Genomic DNA, 24,693 nt, shown 5'->3' on the forward strand with positions numbered 1-24,693 from the left:
AAATTGATATGACATGATTTGGAAAGGCACACACCTGTCTATATAAGGTCCTACAGTTCATATCAGAGCAAAAACCAAGCCATCAGGTCAAAGGAGATAGGATTGTATCGAGGCACAGATCTGGGGAAGGGTACCTGAAGCTTTGAAGGTCCGCAAGAACACAGTGTCCTCCATCATTCTTAAATGGAAGAAGTTTGGATCCACCAAGACTCTTCCTTACAGCTGGCCGCCTGGCCAAACTGAGTAATCGGGGGAGAAGAGCCTTGGTCAGGGAGGTGACCAAGAACCCGATGGTCACTCTGACTGAGCGACAGAGTTCCTCTGTGGAGATGAGAGTACCTTCCATAAAGGCAACCATCTCTGCAGCACTCCACCAATCAGGCCTTTATGGTAGCCAGACGGAAGCCACTTCTCAGTAAAAGGCACATGACAGCCCGCTTGGAGTTTGCCAAAAGGCACCTAAAGGACTCAGACCATGAAAAACAAGATTCTCAGGTCTGATGAAACCAAGATGGAACTCTTTGGCCTGAATGCCAAGCGTCACATCTGGAGGAAACCTACGGAGGAAACCTACGGTGAAGCATGGTGGTGGCAGCGTCATGCTGTGGGGATGTTTTTCAGCGGCAGGGAGACTAGTCAGGATTGAAGGAAAGATGAACGGAATAAAGTACAGAGAGATCCTTGATGAAAACCTGCTCCAGAGCACTCAGCAAAGGTTCACCTTCCAACAGGACAACAACCCTAAGCACACAGCCAAGACAACGCAGGAGTGGCTTCGGGACAAGTCTCTGAATGTCCTTGAGTGGGCCAGCCAAAGCTCAAACTTGAACCCGATCAAACATCTCTGGAGAGACCTGAAAATAGCTGTGCATCGAAGCTCCCCATCCAACCTGACAGAGTTTGAGAGGATCTGCAGAGAAGAATGGGAGAAATTCCCCAAATACAGGTGTGCCAAGCTTGTAGCATCATACCCAAGAAGACTCGAGGCTGTAACCGCAGTGAAAGGTGCTTCAACAAAGTACTGAGTAAAGGGTCTGAATACTTATTTAAATGTGACCCGTTTCAGGAAACTAGGCGTATGTATTGGGTCACTAAATCACAGGGGAGCCATTTGAACATAACACTTTTTTTTTATCAAAAATTGTTTTTTGGGGGCAGAAATGCCTTCTCGAACATGTGAACATTCATGTGCCTTAATAACAAACTTGTATGACATCTGTAAATACAAATAAATTGTTAAATTATGAGCCTAGTTGGTTTAGCCACAGAAAAAGTGAGCAACCTTCCCGCTAGCCATTATTGGCTAAAATCATGAGTGGGCTGGCCATGCCGAGAGATGAATTTGAATTGGTCTGCCATATAGCAGTAATCCTGTCTAACACCGACTTATTTTTTTTTTTAAATCTGTAGTAAATCTGCATGAACCTAATGTCAAGTTAAAGTGTACTGTTAGCTAGCTAACGTTAGCTGGCTGGCTCGTTAGCTGGCTGGCTATGCTCTCCACTTCTTGGAGGACCGAGTTTTGAAATCAGTGGAATTCGAGTATGACAGCTAAAGAGATGGAGAAAACACCTGCCTCTGGATTACATCTTCAAACTAAGGGCAAACATGGCATCCGACAGGAGATGCGTCCAACCATGATGTAAGATAGTCTAGCTAGCTACATTTTCAGATATTATACATTTCTAACTTTAACATAAAGTATTTTCATTTCAAGTGTACTGTTAGCTAGCTTAAAAATGTTAGCTGGCTCGCTAACTAACGTTACGTGTATGATCTTATAATTCGTATCTCAAAGCCACTAGTTATAGCCTAATGTTAATTAGCTAACATTGAATCTGGTTTGTTAGCTACCTGCAGATTCATGCAGGGTAGTAACGTCATGAGTTGGGATTATGGTTCATTGTTTACCTAGCTAGCTAGCAACATGTCTTAACAAAAGGCTCTCGTTTTAGTGTGCCAGAGCGCAGAATAACTGATGAATTTATGAACGCTCAACACCCATTGAATATGGCTGGTGTCAGTAAACGTAGGCAAAAAAGCATATGAAATTGTTGCCAACTGCACAGTTAAAGTCACAAACGCTCTGGATAACATGAAAACAGCCTAACCAGCTCTGCTAGGGCGAGAAAAATGGTCAGAGTGGGGTTTTCTCTCATTATGTGTCTGGAAGTAGCTAGCAAGCTAGCCAATGTTAGCCAGTTAGCTTGGGTGCATGACTGCCGTTGTGAGGTCAGAATGTTCGGATCAACCCTACTCCTCGGCCAGAACGTCCAGTGTGAGCTCTGAGCGCCAAACGATCTGGATTTACATATGGACAATTTGAAAGCACAGTTGCAGTCACCAACGCTCTGGATAGCATAACAGCCTAACCAGCTCTGCTAGGGCGAGTAATGTTCAGTGAGCTGTTCTCTCTCACTTAGATGTCTGGAAGTAGCTAGCAAGTTAGCTTGCATGCTTGACTGCTGTTGTTAGTATATTCGGATCAACCCTTAAAGAGATGGGTGAGGCTAAAGCTTAAGAGAGTGTGAACGATGCTGAATGGTGTAGACAAAGAAGGGCTCTTAAATAGCAGTACCAAAACATTCAAAGGGCATTTTCTCAAATGTAAGTTTACAAGTTCATCAACTTTCAAAGCAAAATGACTTTCTCATTGTTCCTCAACTGTAGTGTTTGATATTCCATTGTGTAGCTCTGAGACTCTACTTTTATACAATGTAAAAAACACAATTTCAAATTTTGCTACATAAGACCGATTTGAGCCGGACGTCACAAATGTGATATTTCAGTTTTTTTTTATTTTATACATTTGCAAATAATAATTCAAACCTGTTTTCGGTTTGTCATTATGGGGTATTGTGTGTAGATTGATGAGGTAAATTTTTTTTTAAATAACCTTTAGAATAAGGCTGTAACGTAACAAAATGTTGAAAAAGTCAAGGGGTCTGAATACTTTCCAAATGCACTGTAAATCCAATAAGAAAAAGGGAATGGGAGGTAAAAATGTAAGCTGAGAGTATTTTTATTCTAAAACATCAATTGTTGTCATGGAATAAAGATACTCTTAGCTTAAATGTTTCCCTTTTTGCCTGCCACCCACCCAGCCTCATGCTCACCCGTTTTTTGTTCTCTGACTGGTTGAGCATCTGCTCTGCGTCCTCCAGCCAGGCCTGCAGTCCAGCCACCGTGCTGCTGTACTTCTCCCAGTTAGAGATGACCTCCTCCAGCATGCTCCTCACGCTACGCACCTCCACCGACAGGTTCCTCCACTGGGCCGACGTGTCCGACAGGAACTTACCCACCCCCTCCGCTTCCTCAACTGAAAGAAAACATCATGGAGTCAGTTCTCTCTTCATCATGACATACGATTTTTCAGTGGTTAATTGGGTCACGTACCAACCCATTACTCAAGATCTTGTTAATAGAGCCTAGTACAGAGACGTTTCAAGGCTGTTGGATAAGCCAAGCAAGTCAAGACAGCAAGGTATTTGCATTTGCAGTGTTTCACATTCCAAGACCTACTGTGACTATTGTTACTGTATCATGCAAAGAGTAATTGTGTTACAGGAAATGATCTTTGTGGAAGAATATAGAGTAGTCAGTTCGTAAACAGCCAGGCGCAGTGAGATTCTATCAGATTCCTTTGATTTTTTGTTAGACCAGTGAACCACTAGTGCACAGCAAATCAAAGGCTAGTGTGGTCACCATGTTACCTATTGTATATCAATACCAAATGAATCTAGACTTACCTTTCCTACTGATCTTAATGCCTAGAATATGAAATCAACAGTTAGCACATTTAGCCCTCTCTGACAGACAACATTCAATCAAAGCACATCTGAGGTGAACATACACAAAAGAAAAACCCCCTTACCTGAACCATCAGACTTGATGTAGACATCTGCAGCTTGCCTGAGTGCCTTAAATGTTGTCTCATACTGTTCAAAGAACTTGTGTCCATCAATGAAGGACTGTTGGGAATGATGGTGAGATAAGCATGGAATTATCATGAGGATAGGATTGGAACAATATCCATTGAAAATTAGCTTGGTGGTTCCAGATCTGTTTGTGCTGTCTTACCAACTCCCATAGTCATTTTCATGGCAAACATGAGGTTGGCTAAACAACACAAATAGATCTAGACCACCAGGCTACCACAAACCAGTAACAACTAATGGAAAGGCCAACTCACAATGTAGCTCTGCAGCAGTAGTTCCACGGAGTCACGGCGGCCATATTTGATGATCCAGGACTTGAGCTTGGACTCAGCCAGAATGAGAAACGCCATCAGACGGTACTTCATCTCCCAGAATTCCAGTTTGATCAGGTGGGCATGAGATGATGTGGACACATAGTTGAACCTGTTTGACAAAATAGAAAATCCATATTAACATTCTAATCAAACTGATCAATATCAGTCTTATTTAAGTAATGTCATATTGTCCCTGGTCTGTTTGTGTTTTCTTGTCAACTCATGGGTTGACAACGACCGTAGGAGTTGGCAAGAAAGCACAAACAGATCAGGGATCAGGCTAATATTGTTCAGAGACATCCATAGATGTGTTACAGTATTAACACTAATGTAGAGATGACTGAAGGATGACTAACCGCTCGGCCATGTCTTGGAGCTGTTCAGAGGGGACAGGGACCCCGTTCACAGATCTGTCTCTGTGGATCTGCTGGAACGTCTGCTGGTGGGATTCCAAGTTCTTCAGTACCTCCTAAAAACACATATCCACATACATGCACGCTAAAATAAAAAAAAAACTTGTTGAATCATTTAGACTAGACACTGGTGCAACATCCAAAACATCATTGTGACTTTGTCATCTTTTCTTATATGACCAACAAAACCAAGAATTTTGAGATTTGCTGTACCTTCGCACAACGCCTATCCAAGGATCGTTTTACAACAGTACATGTATATATTATGAGATTTGCTCTTGCTGAATACCTTGTGCTGCTCCAGCTTCCTGTGGATCACGTTGGCTGTCTCTTCATGGGCTTGTTGGATGGGAATCTCCTCTCTCAAGGCGATCTCAGCTCGATGCAGCCAGGCTCCGATCACCCCCAGTGGGCCAGGCAACGACTTATCCAGATGGATGTGCCAGTCCAGGAGCTAGTATAGGCAAATATTACATGTCCAAAGACTTTAAGCAGGTGCTTGATAACAAAAAAAATGTAAAGTCTGCAAAATGTGGCAAAAACTGCGATCTATGCTCCCATGTGGTTTGTTAGTGATATTGTTTCGACCACTTGGTTATTCATCAAGTTTCAGTCCAGGAGCTGCAACGGCCACCCATTACAGCCAGAACAATCAGTACAATCGAGGCATTAGCATTAACCATGCAGTTTAAAAAGCAGGTGGTGATTAAAAAGGTTTCCACATGTTCTCAAGCATCTACTCCAGTGGATGGCCACAGTGCTGTGCTACTCCAGTCCACAGTTCATATAGGCTGGGGACACTCTATCAAGTGAACAAAACCCTTTCTGTTCCCCTCGCTCCAAAACTCGCATGCCCTCTTAATGAGCGCTCCTTCGAAAGCTTGCGCCTCACTGAACACTCATTCAGTTTATTATGATAGCTATCCGGGCTCGCATTCTGCAATGCAAGTCTCGGTCTAACTAATAAACACAGGGCAAATGAAAATGAGTTGGCGGACAAAAATAACAATTTCTCAATGACAAAGGTTACAGTCTATTTATAATGGTCTCTGTGGGCCGGTTTCCCAGACAGAGATAAAGCCTAGTCCTGGACTAAAAAGCTATTTCAATGGAGATCCTCCATATAGTACGCTCTCTAATCCATAACTACAGTGGACTTGATCTGTGTCCGTGAAATCGGCCCTTTTGAGTCTGGCCCATAGATTGTGTGTAGTCTTGGGCTGGTTGTGCAGTAACCTGGTGGACTATCTTTGTAAATAAGAGTTGACTGAAGCAATATGGGATCAGGCTAGTTGTCCAGGGGTCCATAGACAGCAATACACTGACTCACCCTGATAGAGACACGTTCCCACGCTTGTTTGACCAGGGCCTGGTCTACAGACAGCTTCCCATCCCTGTGCACCGGCTGCAGCAGAGGCTCTGTCTGTTTCTTCTTTATCTCATACTGCACACGGAAACTCTTGAAGCCCTGGAGCAAAGTAGAAACACGAGTATTAGAGGTGTTACATTGAGTATATGTTACATTGAGTATATGACACACAGGAACGTAGAGCTCAGTCAAATATGGGCCTGTTCTTTATAGTCTTTCCTTGATTTTTAGAGCCCTCTTCCCACATCCTTTTTTAAAACGTCAGCGAGGACATGAAGATACAAGAAATTGATGAAGGATTATTGAGAAAGAGTCATGGTGTTTACGACGCTCTGTCTCTTCCCTCTACACGTAGTATGATGTACGTTACCTCGTGACCTGGAACTAAATATACCATAACATTAGCCAGCTACATACGTAGCATGAGATTTGGTTCCAATCACCTGGTACTTGTTGGTCAGGTTGCTCTCTGCCCCCTGGTATTATCTGTCAGATTGCCGTCTGCCCCCTGGTCACCTGGTACTAACCTGGTACTTGTCGGTCAGGTTGCCCTCTGCCCCCTGGTCACCTGGTACTAACCTGGTACTTGTCGGTCAGGTTGCCCTCTGCCCTCTGGTCACCTGGTACTAACCTGGTACTTGTCTGTCAGGTTGCCCTCTGCTCCCTGGACTCGCAGCACGTCCCTCTCCAGTTGATCCAGCCACACCTTCAGCTCTCTCAGAACCTTACGCTCTTCTCTCTGGGAAGTCAGTTAACACACAGCATTCAGATGACACATAATATTCAGGTAATACAATGCACCATTATTCTTCCTCTCTCAACCCGAACAGAATTCTCAACAAACTACATACAGTAAAACCACTCCTACCAAAACCTTCCAAATAGATTTCCAGTACCACAGCAAGCACAATAAGATTCAAAGCAAAATAGGAATCCCTGATGAATCTATGTATTCAGTGACAACATACCTCAAGCATTTGCTCTATATCTTGAGGACCATACTATCCAGGAAAGAAAGCCACACGAAGAGATGCAAACAAACAGACAGCACAGAAAGGCATTAGTGGCAGCGAGAGAGAGAGAAAGAGAGAGAGAGAGAGCAAAATCAAAGCGAAGCCGTGACATAAGGAATAGGACATAAGGAAGAGGAAATATAGCACACTGCAGGCAGACACTACACTACACGGGCATGGATGGACTTACCCGTAGGTTTGGGATAGAGAGTGCAAAACTTGGAAAGTAGCGAAGAAGCAGCTTCAAATGCAACAGGAAAGATAACGTAAGATGGAGTGAGAGCGTGACGGAGAGATGGAGTGAGTGAATGACGTAATGCACAATGAGGAAAGTAAGATGATTGCCGAGTTCATGCAATGACAAATTGTTTTTATGTATCTTTTTTTCATAAAAGCTGTCGTTGGTGTAATGGGAAATATGGTTAGCAACAAGCATTAGCATACTGAAAACACAAATACAAGAGCAGATACAACAATACAATAACAGAGTACATAAAGCATTACAACAATGAGGGTGCCAGTATTAGTTAGCCACTTGATATTAAATATACTGTAGCTGGGTAAACTAGAACAATCATACTGAAAACGCAAATACAATAGAAGACAAAAGAAAACAAAAGCAGAGAAAAGTACTTATGGGAGAGGTGGTTCTAATTCTGGATGCTGATTGGTTCAAACGGAATTCCAGCCGGTATCTATTCCGCAAATTACCACCGGCTAAATCTATGATGTTAAAATGCCTATTTACTCTGTTTCATCTGACTGCGCAATCCACTGTCTCATCAGCTCAGTCAGGCAATTTATATACTAGATCTACCCTGTAAAAAGCATCTAGACTTGACCTCCTATTTCTTTAAGACGAGCATTTGGTTTTCAACAGCGGAGATTTGTAATAACCTTGCTGTCTGTCTCTCTGACATTTGAAACATTGTTTCAGTATTAAAATTCGATCTCCAGCTGTCCTATGGTAACGAACATGTCGGCAGTCAGGACAAGACAGACAGGCTGGCATCTTTTATCAGCCAGTCGAAATCATGAATTACCATAATTTTTGTGGATATATATACAAAGAAATGTCAATAGAAAAACAAGAAATGCAGCTAGTTTGCTGTCATTCCAGCTTTAGTTTGAAGTGATTGTGTTAGCTGTGTAGTTGGCTATCTCTTCTGAACAATGGTCTGGCGAGAGAGACAATGCTCTATGCCAGACGAAATCTCACATCATAAGGTCATTGTTATGGATGTATCCAAAGAAAGATCCCCAGATCCCCAGATTTAGAACAAAAAGACTTAACGACAGGGTCTTGTCTCTGGCAACCAAACCTTGGGTAGCAACCCTAGATTTGTGTTGGGACTATATCTTGGATTAAAGGAGGATTAAATAGTATTAATAAATTCATCCAAATAACGATTTTAATGAAAATATGTCAATCATTATTTGAATATGTTGGTAACCCGTTGTATAAAAGTGATAATACCCTCAAAGCCGGTGTTTGGAGGATATATTGGCGCGGTTTGCCGGCCCGAGACGAACAAAACCTGTGCCAATATATCCTCCAAACACTGGCTTCTCCGGTATTATCACTTAAATAAAGCATTACAACACAACACTGAGTTTGCCAATGCCAATACAGTACTTGACTCAGGACTACAGTGAATATGGCTTGGTACCTCATCTTCCTGTCCATCTGTCTCGGAGTGGTGGGGGTTGGGGTAGTGCTTGAGGAACTGAGCCACATATGTCATGATGGACTTCTCATCCGGTTTATCTACATCCACATCTGCAGAAGAAGAGAGCGAGAGAGAGAGTCTGGCGTGAAAGTAGTAAATAATAAAACAATGACATTAGTGGTATCCATCAAGCAAACTACAGTATGTCAATTAAGTATGATTGATGTGTGTATAGGTCTATTGCCACTTTCAATTAGCCGTATGTAAACTGTGGTCTTTTAAAATGTATATACAGTGCCTTGCGAAAGTATTCGGCCCCCTTGAACTTTGCGACCTTTTGCCACATTTCAGGCTTCAAACATAAAGATATAAAACTGTATTTTTTTGTGAAGAATCAACAACAAGTGGGACACAATCATGAAGTGGAACGACATTTAATGGATATTTCAAACTTTTTTAACAAATCAAAAACTGAAAAATTGGGCGTGCAAAATTATTCAGCCCCCTTAAGTTAATACTTTGTAGCGCCACCTTTTGCTGCGATTACAGCTGTAAGTCGCTTGGGGTATGTCTCTATCAGTTTTGCACATCGAGAGACTGACATTTTTTCCCATTCCTCCTTGCAAAACAGCTCGAGCTCAGTGAGGTTGGATGGATAGCATTTGTGAACAGCAGTTTTCAGTTCTTTCCACAGATTCTCGATTGGATTCAGGTCTGGACTTTGACTTGGCCATTCTAACACCTGGATATGTTTATTTTTGACCCATTCCATTGTAGATTTTGCTTTATGTTTTGGATCATTGTCTTGTTGGAAGACAAATCTCCATCCCAGTCTCAGGTCTTTTGCAGACTCCATCAGGTTATTTCAGAATGGTCCTGTATTTGGCTCCATCCATCTTCCCATCAATTTTAACCATCTTCCCTGTCCCTGCTGAAGAAAAGCAGGCCCAAACCATGATGCTGCCACCACCATGTTTGACAGTGGGGATGGTGTGTTCAGCTGTGTTGCTTTTACGCCAAACATAACGTTTTGCATTGCAAGTTTAGAGGGACGGCCAGGTCTTGGTAGATTTGCAGTGGTCTGATACTCCTTCCATTTCAATATTATCGCTTGCACAGTGCTCCTTGGGATGTTTAAAGCTTGGGAAATCTTTTTGTATCCAAATCCGGCTTTAAACTTCTTCACAACAGTATCTCGGACCTGCCTGGTGTGTTCCTTGTTCTTCATGATGCTCTCTGCGCTTTTGACGGACCTCTGAGACTATCACAGTGCAGGTGCATTTATACAGAGACTTGATTACAAACAGGTGGATTGTATTTATCATCATTAGTAATTTAGGTCAACATTGGATCATTCAGAGATCCTCACTGAACTTCTGGAGAGAGTTTGCTGCACTGAAAGTTAAAGGGCTGAATAATTTTGCACGGCCAATTTCTCAGTTTTTGATTTGTTAAAAAAGTTTGAAATATCCAATAAATGTCGTTCCACTTCATGATTGTGTCCCACTTGTTGTTGATTCTTCACAAAAAAATACAGTTTTATATCTTTATGTTTGAAGCCTGAAATGTGGCAAAAGGTCGCAAAGTTCAAAGGGGCCGAATACTTTTGCAAGGCACTGTATAGAGTAAAATACAGGCCGGGCAGGAACATAATTTCTATAACAAATATGACACAGTAAAAACAGGGAACACATTTGTGCCCTGAAGGAGACTGCATTTAGTGTTTCCTCTGACACAGTGACATCTAATTATAAATGTCTCCTGTCATCTCTATCGCTGACCTGATCTCTGAGAAAACGAGGGCCATGATAAACACAGACGTTTATTGAGGTTCGTAATGAAGCCTCAGGGCTCAGGAGTCTGAATCTCTCCTGAAGTGACTGCTGCTGAGCTGCTGTCTGCATTATTATCTCCAGACAGACGTATCAACAACACTTTGAAGGAACGAAACACCCATAAATAAACCTTGCACAATCTTCAATGAAAACTTTAATAGAGTATTCCATAAAGTTCTGTTGGAATTGCATAGTTTTTGCATCATGGAAGACAGAGGTGGAGATCCTTTGTTGCTGCCCTATGTATCAGCCGGAGCTGGGGATGAGTGAGGGAGTGTACGCTTATTTTGACAAAGCAATCTTTTATTTTTCATTAAATAGAAGAGGAGAGGTAGTAACCTTCTGGATCCAGCAGGCGTGGGATGCCCAGCTCGTTCTCGGCCAATGAGAAGGCTTCCTCCAGATTCTCTTTGTTGCTCCTCCTCCTCACCACCTCCATGTCCACCAGGTCTGGGCGGATGGCATGGACCACAGAGTGGAACGCCACCCCGCTCCGCCAACTAGCACCAAAGTCCTTCACTTCCATGCCCTGACGCCTTGGGACAAACAGAAGTATATGTTTACAGCGGGCCGGTGGCAGAGCACTCTTGAAATGATAACTCAAATTATGATACAGACAGTTCGGGTGATACAGACAGCTCTGTTTCCTATACTCTTGGCTGACGTGGAGAAAATGGTAGAGAAAATGATGTTGAACTGGTCTTAATTTAGTTGTAATGACATCATTTCAACCCGTTTTGCCCGCTGGAGCACTGGTTAGAAAAGCTGGCCAAATATATAATGGCATACGTACTTGGCGGCGGTGCACTGCACCCATCTGAGCAGGGCCCTCTTTGCGTTGCCCTGGAACTTCTTAGGTACTACCTTCCTCTTCATAGGGGGACTGCCCGTCTCTGAGTTACTGGCCATGCTGTCCATTGAGGAGGTACTGCTGGACAGGGCTGCCAGGGCTGGTAGGTTACTGGTCAACTCCTCGATCTGACAGAGGGTCAGCAATTAGAGCAAACATGCTGTGAGTAACCATAGCAACATCAAATAACTGTATGTAGATTAGATTAGATTAGATTAAAAAAGTGCATTAAAGTGTCACTTCTCAATATAACAGGTAAAAACAACACTGAAGACCACTCACGGAGAGTTGTGAGACACTGTTAACATTCACAGACAGTCATATTACAACATGTAAGTGTCAAACTGACCAGATACAACAACACATTACCTGGAAGTAGAGAATGACGGTCCATATCAACCCCAGGACAATGGATGGTCGACCGTCTGCGATGTCAGTGGCATGAATGTTGACTAGCTTGATCTGTTGGGAAAGAAAACCCCAATTTAACTGCAATTCACAACTTGTCATGAAATGAAATGTCTGGGAAATACATGTACTCATACATAGGTACATTCTGAAATAATGTTTAACAAATAAAGGCATTGTTGAGTGAGTGGGCCATGGGCATAGTAATGACAATTTTATGTTTCTTCTTTCACAGCCATCAAAATCAGCTCTCTGATGCAACAACGTGATATTTGGAAGAGCGGAAGCAGGTGAGGCAGAAACAGCCAAGCTCAACAAAGGAAAAACATAAAAGCTGTAGAGTACTCAATTTGGCAGGACAGTAACAATAAAGCCAATGGAGTGAATATCACTGTAACAAACTTTGGATGAGCAAACTAGTTGACATTAAGGTTGCTGCATATTTACATTCGTCTTTTTGTAGGATTCATTTGGATGATGTGACTATTTCACAAAGGTTGGAGAAAGGAGAGGGCAGGAAAGATTTGACTCCAAAGTTTCAAAATGCATACAAAATTGCATGACAACCAGAAAGCACCTGGTTGATGGCACTACAATAGTCAAGATGCACAAAGAGGAAAAGAATGGCTCAATCAAAGAATAGCTAGGAATAGACACCGTGAATTAAACAAAAGGAATGCATACAGTATATGAACACAGTGTGTTTTACAGGCAGCCACTGACCGGGGATCCTCGGTACACAGACTGAGGTCAGAGGTCAGGCATGGTGAGAGAAGGTCACAGTAAGATACAGGCCTCAAAGCAATACTGACTGAGAGAGGATGTACCATCCATATGGCCTTGCATAGATACATATTTCCATGCATTGCCTCCATTTATCTATCTTTGTTCATAAACACTATGATACAATGTCGTATTTTCAAACCGCTAGCATTAAACAGAGATGAATATTCTTTTCACAAGCCTTGGCCAAATGTTTTGAATAAAACCCTTAGAAGATATGTGACATTGCGAATGGGCCCTTAGGGTTACATGTTAAACTCGAGCTATGACAAAATACTCAGGGAAAATACTGTGTAGTTACTCTGAGGGCGTGCTTACCTTCCTGCCTTCGAGGAACCTGAGGGCGGTGCCGATGTTGGACACCCAGTGGATCCTCTTCAGCTGGCGGCCCTGCTCACATGGCTGGGGAGAGAGGAGGGAGGGTTCAAGTAAAGTTTAAGTGTATTTTCCATATGGAGTACTGTAAATACACAAAATCTTATCAGAGCGCTCACATTAAATACAGCAAGAAAGTTCAATACAATATTATGGTAATTAAATACGACTGAACTCTGTAGCATGAACAGAATAATCCAGCATTACCAATGATTGTATATATTAAGAGCAGCGCTTACTAGTCTCTGTCCAGACAGCACCTCCAACAGAGCCAGAAGTTTCACCCCATCTTTGATGTCCTCGAAGAGGTCGGTGACCTCTAGAGGTGGTTTACGCTAGGGAAGAGAAGATTCAACAGTGAAACTAATACATTCATTAATTGGTCATTGGTAGGCTATACTGTTACAAATTATAGACCACCTATTGTTTAAAACTTCTTAGGGCTGCAATTCCGTTAACGGGATGATATGACAACAGCCAGTGAAAGTGCAGGGTGCCAAATTCAAAACAACAGAAATCTCATAATTAAAATTCCTCAAACATACATGTATCTTATACCGTTTTAAAGGTAATCTTGTTGTTAATCCCACCACAGTATCCGATTTCAAATAGGCTTTACAGCGAAAGCACCACAAACAATTATGTAGGGTCACCACCAAGTCAAAGAAAAACTCAGTCATTTTTCCAAAGAGAGGAGTCACATAAAGCACAAATAGAGGTAAAATGTATCACTAACCTTTGATGATCTTCATCAGACGACACTCATAGGACATCATGTTACCCAATACCAGTATGTTTTGTTTGATAAAGTTCATATTTAGAAAATAAATCTGAGTTTACAAAAACATCCAGTGATTTTGCATAGCCACATCGATTCAACAGAAATACTCATCATAAATGTAGATGATAATACAAGTTAACACATGGAATTATAGATATACCTCTCCTTAATGCAACCGCTGTGTCAGATTTCAAAAATACTTTACGGAAAAAACAAACTGTGCAATAATCTGAGACGGCGCTCAGAAAAATAATCAAAGTAGCCGCCATGTTGGAGTCAACAGAAACCAGAAATCACATTATAAATATTCCCTTACCTTTGATGATCTTCATCAGAATGCACTCCCAGGAATCGCAGTTCCACAATAAATGCTTGATTTGTTCGATAATGTCCGTTATTTATGTCCAAGTAGCTACTTTTGTTAGCGCGTTAGGTACACATGTCCAAACGCTCGTGCAGTACTTCGGACAAAAACTTCAAAAAGTTATATTACAGGTCGAAGAAACATTTCAAACTAAGTATAGAATCAATCTTAGGATGTTTTTATCATAAATCTTCAATAAAGTTCCAACAAGAGAAATCATTTGTGTCTAGAGGAGCAATGGAACGCAGGGCGATATCATGTGGAATGCGCATGACCAGGAAATGGCTCTCTGCCAGTAACCTGACTCATTCAGCTCTTATTCAGTCCCACAACACAGTAGAAGCCTCATTCACGTTTCTAAAGACGGATGACATCTAGTGGAAGCCCTAGGAAGTGCAACTTCATTCATATCCCACTGGGAATTCAATAGGGCTTGGGTTGAAAATCGACCAACCTCAGATTTCTCACTTCTTGTTTGGATTTCCTCTCAGGTTTTTGCCTGCCATATGAGTTATGTTATACTCACAGACATCATTCAAACTGTTTTAGAAACTTCAGAGTGTTTTCTATCCAATACTAATAATAATGTGCATATATTAGCAACTGAGACTGAGGAACAGGCCGTTTACTCTGGGCACCTCTGGGCACCTTTTGTCCAAGCTACTCAATACTGCCCCTGCAGCCATAAGAAGTTAATAAAGACATTATCTTATTACAATCCACTATAATCTTTCAATAAGTAAATCGTAGAAACACAACACATTCATTCTCGCACAGCCCTTGTGTTGAGGAGAAAATAGAGCAGAGCTAGCTAGCTTCGGGCTGATGTACAAGCAGAGCTAGCTAGCTACTATACAGGTTGGAGTAAAAGTAGAGCTAGCTAGCTAGCTACAGGCTGGAGTCCAGACTGAACAGCCCTCTCCCCAGCCCTTGTGTTGAGGAGAAAAGAAAGCAGAGCCAGCTACAGACTGGAGTCCAGACTGAACAGAGCTTGTTGGCTAGCTAGCGGCTGGACTATAAAGAGAACAGAAAGAGCTCCCCTGCAGCTGAAAAGATGGTGCCTGTGCATCTGAGATGGCGAGGTGCCCGTGCCTGAGGCAGTGTGATTCAGAGCAAAATCAGAGCATGGGTCCATTTAACCCTAGCTGGGCATAGTTGTTTCATGTAACACACTGTATCCAACTATCCATGTATTATCAGAGCTGAGGGAATTCTGACGGAGTTAGGTGACAGAGAAAACTACATCATGAAACACACAGAACATTCTCAGAAATCATACACGAAAACAATGCATTCATTAATGGAACGCTGGTCTTTGTGGGAATTGTCTTGGCAGGCTGAGCTGTTCGTTTCACAACTCGTCACATTGCATGACAGGACGACAGGATGAAGTTGGCTGGGACTGTGGAGTACAACAGTGTGAAAAGTATACACTGTTTTTTGTTCTATTTTCTTTGCTTCAAAGACAGAATCTAATGGAAGTCTTTTAGATAATATTATTCCTCCTTTATGACCACCAGTATCCTAACAACAAGATCAATTTAAATATATAAATTACATTAAACTATTTGACCAGCAACACAAACCATACATCTCCAGAATGTCATTACACTTAAATGAGTCACAAGGTACAACAAAAAAAACATCAAGCCCATCCTGGGTTTTGTGACAAACAAAATAGGAGTCACATGACAAGACCTTTTCACTGTCATGAAACACACACATGCACACGCACCCACACATACACACATGTATGTGCACACACATACTGTCATAACACACACACGCACGCACACATTGTCATAAAACATTCAACCAATGCAAAAGTGCTTGGTAACGTGAGAGGAAATGGACACAATGGGAAAAGCGTGACTGCCCAGTGAAAGTTCAAACTAAAAGGGCCAGCACTTTCCATCATAAAACCAACATATTACATTTTGTTCCATTCAGAATTTGATTAAAAAAATCTATTTTAAAATGGGAACTTTAAGGCAACCGTCATGTGGTCTATCGTAATCCTTTCAGAATGGCTTGCTTACTTGACGGAAAAGGTTTAGATGAGATTAGATAAACTGATTGAGAGATGAACTGATAAGAATTGAGATTTGAATCCCTCCTACAGTAGCAGTAGGCTAGTGAACTGGAGCGAGAGGCTCATGGCTAGGCTTATTCTACATGTTCATTGGTATGCACAGAGAGAGAGAGCGAGAGAGCGAGAGAGAGAGAGAGTGAGAGAGAGAGATGGAGAGAGGAAAGGAGAAAGAGAGAGAGAGAGAGACAGAGAGAGCGAGAGAGATAGAGGTGAGAGTGTGTGTGAGAGAGGGGGTATAAGTGTACAGCATGAATAATGAGGAATAGACCTCCGTGGTGACTTATTGGCCAGCCACATTACTCAGATTCTTCCAACGTTTTTGACCCCACGCTTTGAACTGCCTCCCCGTGGGCCAAATGTGACAGGACAAAAGACAGATCTCTCCGCTGGGTTCAAAACTTAAACCCTGTACTAGTTGATTAGTCACCCTGTCTGGCCAAGCAGCAGCACAATGTGCTGTGTCACCGAAAACGTTTGAGCCAGCAAAACCTGGCTATCTAAAATACAGCAAGAAAACATGGTTGGCACTAACAGTATCTATGAAGCACATATCTGTAATGCGTTATGCACATACTCATGATGATGATGATGATGATGATGATGCCATTATGAGCTATCCTATGTGTTTATATATAGCTATAACTCATGATGAGTATGTTTATAGTGTTAAATAGCTGAACTGTCATATGGCCTTTTGGAGCACACTCTGCTTCCTGCAGAGAAATGTTCCTCCCACATCACACTCTCCATCTGCACCGTGCTGCTAAACTCTCCCTGCCTGCCAAATCTAGCCATGGACAAATATATCCACACACGCACGCCCTCACACACACACACAAACACACACACACAAGTGTGCAGGCATACTTATAGGCACAAACGCAGCACACACACACACAAGCGCGTGCACACACACAGTTTTACTCTACAGGTATTATCTTCTCTAAAATTCTGCCCTGGTGATCTCCTGTATACAACACAGTGACACGGATAGTTCTACCTTCCTAGTCAACTTTACTCTGTCCATCACATTGGCTCGGCAAGGCATGCTGCAGGCATATTGTAAGCTTACTGAGGAACTGAGAAACACACGGATCTCTGCCCTGAGTCATCTTTACTAGTGTCTCTCTCTGTCTCACTCTCCCCTGGTCTCGTTTAAAATACATTTACAGGACTGATTCTACAAACAACTCAGTAGCTACACTGTAACACAATCCAAACATCCGAATGAGGAAAAACATATCTTGAAATGTGAACTGTCTATTATGGCCTCAATCAAACTGTAGTTTTCCACGTGTACAAAATTGACATAAAAACCTCTGACACTTTGTTTGCATAATGTGGTTCCATTACACTAGGAGGTGCCTCGCAGAATCATTATGATTGGATGACAACCCTCATCTCATGGTCCAATCTCTGTTCACACAGGGTCACGAGGACTACTGAAATGCCACTGTCCAGAGAGCAGCTATAAAACTGGGCGGTCAAAGGCAGCAGTACAATACTACTACAGCCATCTGATAACAAAGGTCAGGATAATATTCGGGATAGCAATATTATCATAGTGATACAATTGCTGTATATCAGTGATTATACCATTGTAATAACGTTATTTCATCATCTCCGCTCCTATACGGAAAGGGAAGCTGCGGGTGGCATGATAGTTAACTCATCATGATGTGTTAACACACAACACATATCTTATCAAGTGTTGTGTTGAAGCACAAAGACATAGTAAAGGATACCTTCTTACCTTTGCCAAGTGGGAGTTTATCCATTTTGTAAAGGTCCTCTTCTGTACGGCCTCTTGTTCATCTGGAATTGAAGTGGTACAGAACATGGTCAATACATGATGTCACACAAGATAACTGCCTACCCTGCTCACAACTGCTGCCTCCCCTGTTTCATCGGTAGTTCGAGCCCTAAATGCTGATTCGCTTACAGTCATGGTATATCAGACTGTATACCACGGGTATGATGAAACATTTATTTTTACTGCTCTAATTAAACTGGTAACCAGTTATAATAGCAATAAGGCACCTCAGGGGTTTGTGGTATATGGCCAATATACAACGGCTAATGGCTGTATCCAGGCACTCCGCAACTAAGAAAAGCCCTTAGCCATGGTTTATTGGCCATATACCACCCCACCCGTGCCTTATAGCTCAAGTATATTCTCTATTCCCAACGCTTCTTGCAGCCTGTTCAAGTAAGTGCATTCACAAACAATGTGAATATTTAATTGAGTTGTGAGTAGTATCCATTCTGTTCACGAGTGTAGACCTCTGATCTGCGCAGCCCCAGACCACACAGTAATCTAAGCAGGGATATGGCACAGAGTTTCCCAAACTCGGTCATGGGGACCCCAAATGTTGTTTTTTACTCTGATACTCCACAACTGATTCAAATGATCAAAGCTTGATGATTAGTTGATATTTGCAATCAGCTGTGTAGTACTAGTGCAAAAACCAAAATGTGCACCCCTTGGGGTTCCGAGTTTAGGGAAAAGCTGGCATAGAGGAGGTGAAAGAGGAAGGAAGTTATGCAGTGGTATGGAAGATCAGAGGAAGAGATGAAGAGAGGAGAGATACATTGGTGCATCCTGCAACACAATTGCAGCTCCTTGAACGCACATATATAAACATTTAGGTGTACAACAACGGAACATGTGGACATACAGTTGAAGTCGGATGTTTACATACACTTAGGTTGGAGTCATTAAAACTCATTTTTCAATCACTCCACAAATTTCTTGTTAACTAACTATAGTTTTGGCAAGTCAGTTAGGACATCTACTTTGTGCATGACACAAGTCATTTTTCCAACAATTGTTTACAGACAGATGATTTCACTTATAACTCACTGTATCACAATTCCAGTGGGTCAGAAGTTTACATACACTAAGTTGACTCCTGTAAACAGCTTGGAAAATTCCAGAAAATTATGTCATGGCTTTAGAAGTTTCTGATAGGCTAATTGACATAATTTGAGTCAATTGGAGGTGTACCTGTGGATGTATTTCAAGGCCTACCTTCAAACTCAGCGCTTCTTTGCTTGACAACATGGGAAAATCAAAAGAAATCAGCCAAGACCTCAGAAAAAAATTGTAGACCTCCACATGTCTGGTTCATCCTTGGGAGCAATTTCCATGTTACACAAGTATAAACACCATGGGACCACGCAGCCGTCATACCGCTCAGGAAGGAGACGCTTTCTGTCTCCTAGAGATGAAAGTACTTTGGTGCGAAAAGTGCAAATCAATCCCGGAACAACAGCAAAGGACCTTGTGAAGATGCTGGAGGAAACAGCTACAAAGTATCTATATTCACAGTAAAACAAGTCCTATATCGACATAACCTGAAAGGCTGCTCAGCAAGGATGAAGCCACTGCTCCAAAACCGCCATAAAAAAGCCAGACTACAGATTGCAACTGCGCATGGGGAAAAATATCGTACTTTTTGGAGAAATGTCCTCTGGTCTGACAAAACAAAAATATAACTATTTTGCCATAATGACCATCGTTATGTTTGGAGGAAAAAGGGGGAGGCTTGCAAGCCGAAGACACCATCCCAACCGTGAAGCACGGGGGTGACAGCATCAAGTTGTGGGGGTGCTTTGCTGCAGGAGGGATTGGTGCACTTCACAAAATAGATAGCATCATGAGACAGGAAAATTATGTGGATATATTAAAGTAACCTCTCACAACGTCAGTCAGGAAGTTAAAGCTTATTGCTTGGTCGCAAATGTGTCTTCCAAATGGACAATGACCCCAAGCATACTTCCAAAGTTGTGGCATAATGGCTTAAGTCAAGGTATTGGAGTGGCCATCACAAAGCCCTGACCTCAATACTATGTACAATTTTGTAGGCAGAACTGAAAAAGCGTGTGCGAGCAAGGAGGCCTACAAACCTGACACAGTTACACCAGCTCTGTCATGAGGAATGGGCCAAAATTCACCCCTTATTGTGGGAAGCTTGTAGAAGGCTACCTGAAACGTTTGACCCAAGTTAAACAATTTAAAGGCAATGTTACCAAATACGTATGTGTAAATGGCTGCAAGGGAGTCAGGCGCAGGAGAGCAGATAGTGGGTAGCAAACAGAGCCTTTTATTTAGGCGAACCAAAAGCACACGGCACAACGAACACGAAATACAATATGGGTTGACATAACCTAGCGCAACCAGACATACATGAAACAGATAAACAATACCACAGAAAGACATGGGGGAAACAGAGGGTTAAATACACAACATATAATGAGGGAAATGAGAACCAGGTGTGTGGGAAAAAGAGACAAAACAAATGGAAAATTAAAAATGGATCGGCGATGGCTAGAAGACAGGCGACGTCGACCGCCGAACACCGCCCGAACAAGGAGAGGCATCGACTTCGGCAGAAGTCTAACTGAGTGTATGTAAACTTCTGACCCACTGGGAATGTGATGAAAGAAATTAAAGCTGAAATAAATCTTTCTCTCTCCTATTATTATTATTTCATATTCTTAAAATAGAGTGGTGATCCTAACTGACCGAAGACAGGGAATTTTTACTAGGATTAAATGTCAGGAATTGTGAAAAACTGAGTTTAAAATAATTTGGCTAAGGTGTATGTAAACTTCCGACTTCAACTGTACCTAATGACTAAACAGGACATTACCAGCATCATGATACTCGTTAGTATCGTGGCAAGGAAACAAAACACAAAGCATATTTAAATTCTTTAGGAAAACAGCCCTAATGATGGAAACAAACATCATCAAACTCACATTTATTGATTTTTCCAAGCTTTAGCTCACAAGTTTTCATTTTTGCCATGTAAAAAATATGATGATACTGGTATCCTCCCGGCCCTACTAAAGATGCACCCAAACCACCTTTAAAAAAACATATATTTATAATACAATCACATATAATGATTAGATATTGACAGGTGTTTGCTCAACTAAAAGTCCCATCAAAGTAAGAGTCCTAAGTAGATCAAAGTATAAGCAGAGGAGACTTCTGTTCACAGCTTCACACATCTTGCAGACTCACTGCTCAGTGTCCAACCCACCAATAACGGCATGCATACTCTTTCAGGTCACCCCCAGCCTGCGCTTTTGTAGAGAGGGGGATAATATATGCAGACAGACTCTGTGCCTCATGCATAATACATTTCTGATTTCACACTACACAAAACATCTGTCGCTTCATAGAAGAAAAGGGTGACTTGCATTGCACAGCGTTTGTAGTTCACTAAACACACAGTGACATGTGCATATGTGTCAGTAGGTTGAGCAATGCTGCACATACACAGTGGCCATTTTTAAACATCCGCACTTAAAGTATACTCGCTGGTCACGTGATGCTGGAGAACAGGGCTATGCTAACAATAGAAAGCCTCCACAGAGAGAAAATAACCCATATTAACTCAAAGGCATATAGTGTAATCTGAAGGAGCATCAGTGATGCACATACAGGGATGCCCAGTGAAGCGTACAACATGCATAGTGCTGTATCTGGTTTACCTAGCTAAACCAAAGTCTCAGTAAACTCCTTATTATCCTTATTATTTTCTGCACTAACTAAATCCTCCACCATATGCCTTACATACATAGTGCTGCTGTGTCTATATATATATCTGGTTTATGCATCTGGTTCACCTCCATGTAAATCACATTCCAAGCTTGGTTCCTTGTTATTTTCCATACGCATGAACTCAATCATCCACTAAGGATGAGAGGATGGGATGCAGTGAGAGATGACAATCTATAGAAATCACTGCTGCTGGCCTACTTACCGCGGAGATACTGAAAGAATCCCGTCACCAGGTTGAGAGAAGAGGTCTTTTTGACGGCTACATCCTTATAGTGAGCCATTATCCACACACACTCCTTGCCTCCCTCCCTGTGCCCTTCACATTGCAAGCTTGTTGTGAGCCTCTGTATGTCTGTCTGTCTGTGGGAGTTGATGATGAAAGGCTATCCACAGTGGGAAAAAAACTGAAGAAAGAGGGGAAAAACAGAGCTGTTCCTTTCCCTTTTATTCCAGGCGGCAGGAAGCAAAACAGGTCTGGGCTGCCTCAGCCTGGTTGGTCGCTTGTTTCCCCGGTGACAACACAGAGCTGAGCTGCTGGGGGCTGACTGCCTGCTGCAGCCTCAATCCCCTCCTACCCCGACACACACCCCTCACACACACACACACGACCAAACACACAGAGATCAGTGGAAAGCCCTCTAATAGAGACAGATACATACAATCTTTCCCATCCCATCCTTCCCTCCTCTTCCTGTTATTCTCCCAATATCCAGAAGAGCTATGTTTGTGTTGTGTGGATGTGATGTGTGGTGCATGTGATGTGTGCACTGCCCAGCCCCCGCTACATTGTCTGCCTCCCTCCCTGCCTCCCAGTAGCCCTGCCTCCCTCCCGCAGCAGCATCCATCTGAGACAGAAGCAGGGGGATCAGCTTGGAGCACTGCTCAACCAATCAGCACAAGGGACGGCATTGATGTCACAGGCTGCCCTGGCTGCATTATCTCAAGCAGGGTGTGTGTGTGTGTGTGTGTGTGTGAGTGTGTGTGTGTGTGTGTGTGTGTGTGTGTGTGTGGGGGGGGGGTATATGTGTGTGTTTGTTTGTGTGTGTGTGTGTGTGTGTGTGTGTGGGGGGGGGGGTGTGTGTGTGTGTGTGTGTGTGGGGGGGGGGGGGTATATGTGTGTGTGTGTGTGTGTGTGTGTGTGTGTGTGTGTGTGTGTGTGTGTGGGTGCAGTGTGTGTGTGTGTGTGCGTTGTGTGTGGATACAAGGTTTAGATCTAATCTGCTGTAACTGAAACTATAATTCTGTGGGACACTCAAACAAAGAGTACTGTGTTTTATGCACTATTAATAATGTAATACAATACACAACAATAAATGTATGGCCAGCACAATGCTAGCAGTTCCGTCTTATTAAATTATATACAGTATTACACTAATTTCTTCTAAAATTGAATTATAGTAATGATATATATTACGTTAGTTTCCCTCCCACAAAGACCAGAATAGTATCAAGAATATGCTACAATAGCTCAGCATGGGACAACCGTTCTAAATTATTTATTTCATAGCTGGTAGATGGCATCAGCCACCTGCTCTCTGATTGTCAGGGCTATTGTTGTGAGACCAAACTAGATACAGTACCATAGGATTCCCCTAGGGATTTCCCCACAGGCAATCAAGTAAATGAATGCTCTCTGTTGATTAACAGTACCTCAAAACGAGCCTACAATAGTAATTCTACAATGTAAAGGCCACAGTTATAAACTATTTTGATCTGTAACTTGTTTTATTAGAGTTCAAACTATTATTTCTTACTTTAGGTTCAAATGTTCTCTTGAACTCTTCAATTCTCGTGTACCCTCCTTACATTGTGCAGTACTCACAGCTGCACAACAATAAAGTTGTAAGGGTATTTGATAGCTCCTGCCTGAATGTATGTGAATACAGTTATTGTCTCCCTCTCCCAGACGCCCACTTTATGACATAGTTGGAGAAGTCTCAATCAGCCTATTGTCTGACTGACTGTGGAGAGAGTGAAACGTTGGACAAGAAACCAGTTGCAGGACAACAAACTGGACTCAGGTCCAGTTAATACTCACTACCTTGTCTGTATACAGTAGCTTCACAATACTAATGACCGTGGTGTTAAAAAGCTTAAAGGGGAATGGAAACACTTTAGATTGACAGTTACAGTTAGCTGGCGTTCTAGTGTCCCCCTTCCCCTTTAAAGGCTATAGATTGGATGGAACATGGAAGTGTTAGTGTTAAAATGATAAAGGGAAACTTCGGGATTTTATCTACTTCCCCAGAGTCAGAGGAACACGTGGATACCATTTTCATGTCTCTATGTCCAGTACAAAGGAAGTAAGAGGTCATTTTGCGAGCTAGTAGATACCCATAGACTTCCAGTTGTTGCGCTGACGCTAGTAGGCATTACCACGCGAAACTTCTCCAACTTACTTCATACTGAAAACAGAGACGCTTATTGCCAAAATCCCTTTAAAAAACCCTCAACACTGTTAAAAATACTTAATCTATCCTAAAGAGTTAGCAACAATTCACTTATGTTTGGGGGAAAAGCCTACATCGACTACCATAACTTGCTCATCCCCTGAGTTGTCACTAATGTCGGACACTAATGTTGGGCGAATAGGCCTGGCTCACAGTCGGCATTCCAATTCATCCCAAAGGTGTTCGATGGGGTTGAGGTCAGGGCTCTGTGCAGGCCAGTCAAGTTCTTCAACACTGAACTCGACAAACCATTTCTGTATGGTCTTCGCTTTGTGCACGGGGGCATTGTCATGCTGAAACAGGAAAGGGCCTTCCCCAAACTGTTGCCACAAAGTTGGAAGCACAGAATCGTCTATAATGTCATTGTACGCTGTAGCGTTAAGATTTCCTTTCACTGGAACTAATGGGCCCAGCATGAACCATGAAAAACAGCCCCAGACCATTATTCCTCATCCACCAAACT

At 42.3% G+C, this 24,693-nt stretch overlaps 1 protein-coding gene across 1 annotated transcript in view; it reads right to left on the reverse strand.

The window, feature by feature from the left end:
* The window catches only part of syne1b (spectrin repeat containing, nuclear envelope 1b), a 136,589-nt gene extending 113,957 nt beyond the window's left edge, over positions 1-22,632 (reverse strand). The window contains exons 1-17 of the mRNA XM_090210871.1: positions 21,983-22,632; positions 17,959-18,020; positions 13,208-13,303; positions 12,912-12,995; positions 11,772-11,864; positions 11,346-11,530; positions 10,892-11,088; positions 8,718-8,827; positions 7,003-7,035; positions 6,666-6,773; positions 5,996-6,133; positions 4,955-5,119; positions 4,609-4,721; positions 4,193-4,361; positions 3,875-3,971; positions 3,750-3,770; positions 3,117-3,319 (exon numbers count right to left, since the gene is read on the reverse strand). Of these exons, the coding sequence (XP_090066997.1) occupies positions 3,117-3,319; positions 3,750-3,770; positions 3,875-3,971; positions 4,193-4,361; positions 4,609-4,721; positions 4,955-5,119; positions 5,996-6,133; positions 6,666-6,773; positions 7,003-7,035; positions 8,718-8,827; positions 10,892-11,088; positions 11,346-11,530; positions 11,772-11,864; positions 12,912-12,995; positions 13,208-13,303; positions 17,959-18,020; positions 21,983-22,061 (1,953 nt within the window). The 5' untranslated portion in view covers positions 22,062-22,632. The remainder of the gene's footprint in view (positions 1-3,116; positions 3,320-3,749; positions 3,771-3,874; positions 3,972-4,192; positions 4,362-4,608; positions 4,722-4,954; positions 5,120-5,995; positions 6,134-6,665; positions 6,774-7,002; positions 7,036-8,717; positions 8,828-10,891; positions 11,089-11,345; positions 11,531-11,771; positions 11,865-12,911; positions 12,996-13,207; positions 13,304-17,958; positions 18,021-21,982) is intronic.
* Between the last annotated feature and the right edge of the window lie 2,061 nt (positions 22,633-24,693).

The sequence above is a fragment of the Oncorhynchus mykiss genome, chromosome 19 (genome assembly GCF_057628025.1).
Source record: "Oncorhynchus mykiss isolate SJ-2025 chromosome 19, ASM5762802v1, whole genome shotgun sequence".
Taxonomy (NCBI): Eukaryota; Metazoa; Chordata; class Actinopteri; order Salmoniformes; family Salmonidae; genus Oncorhynchus; species Oncorhynchus mykiss.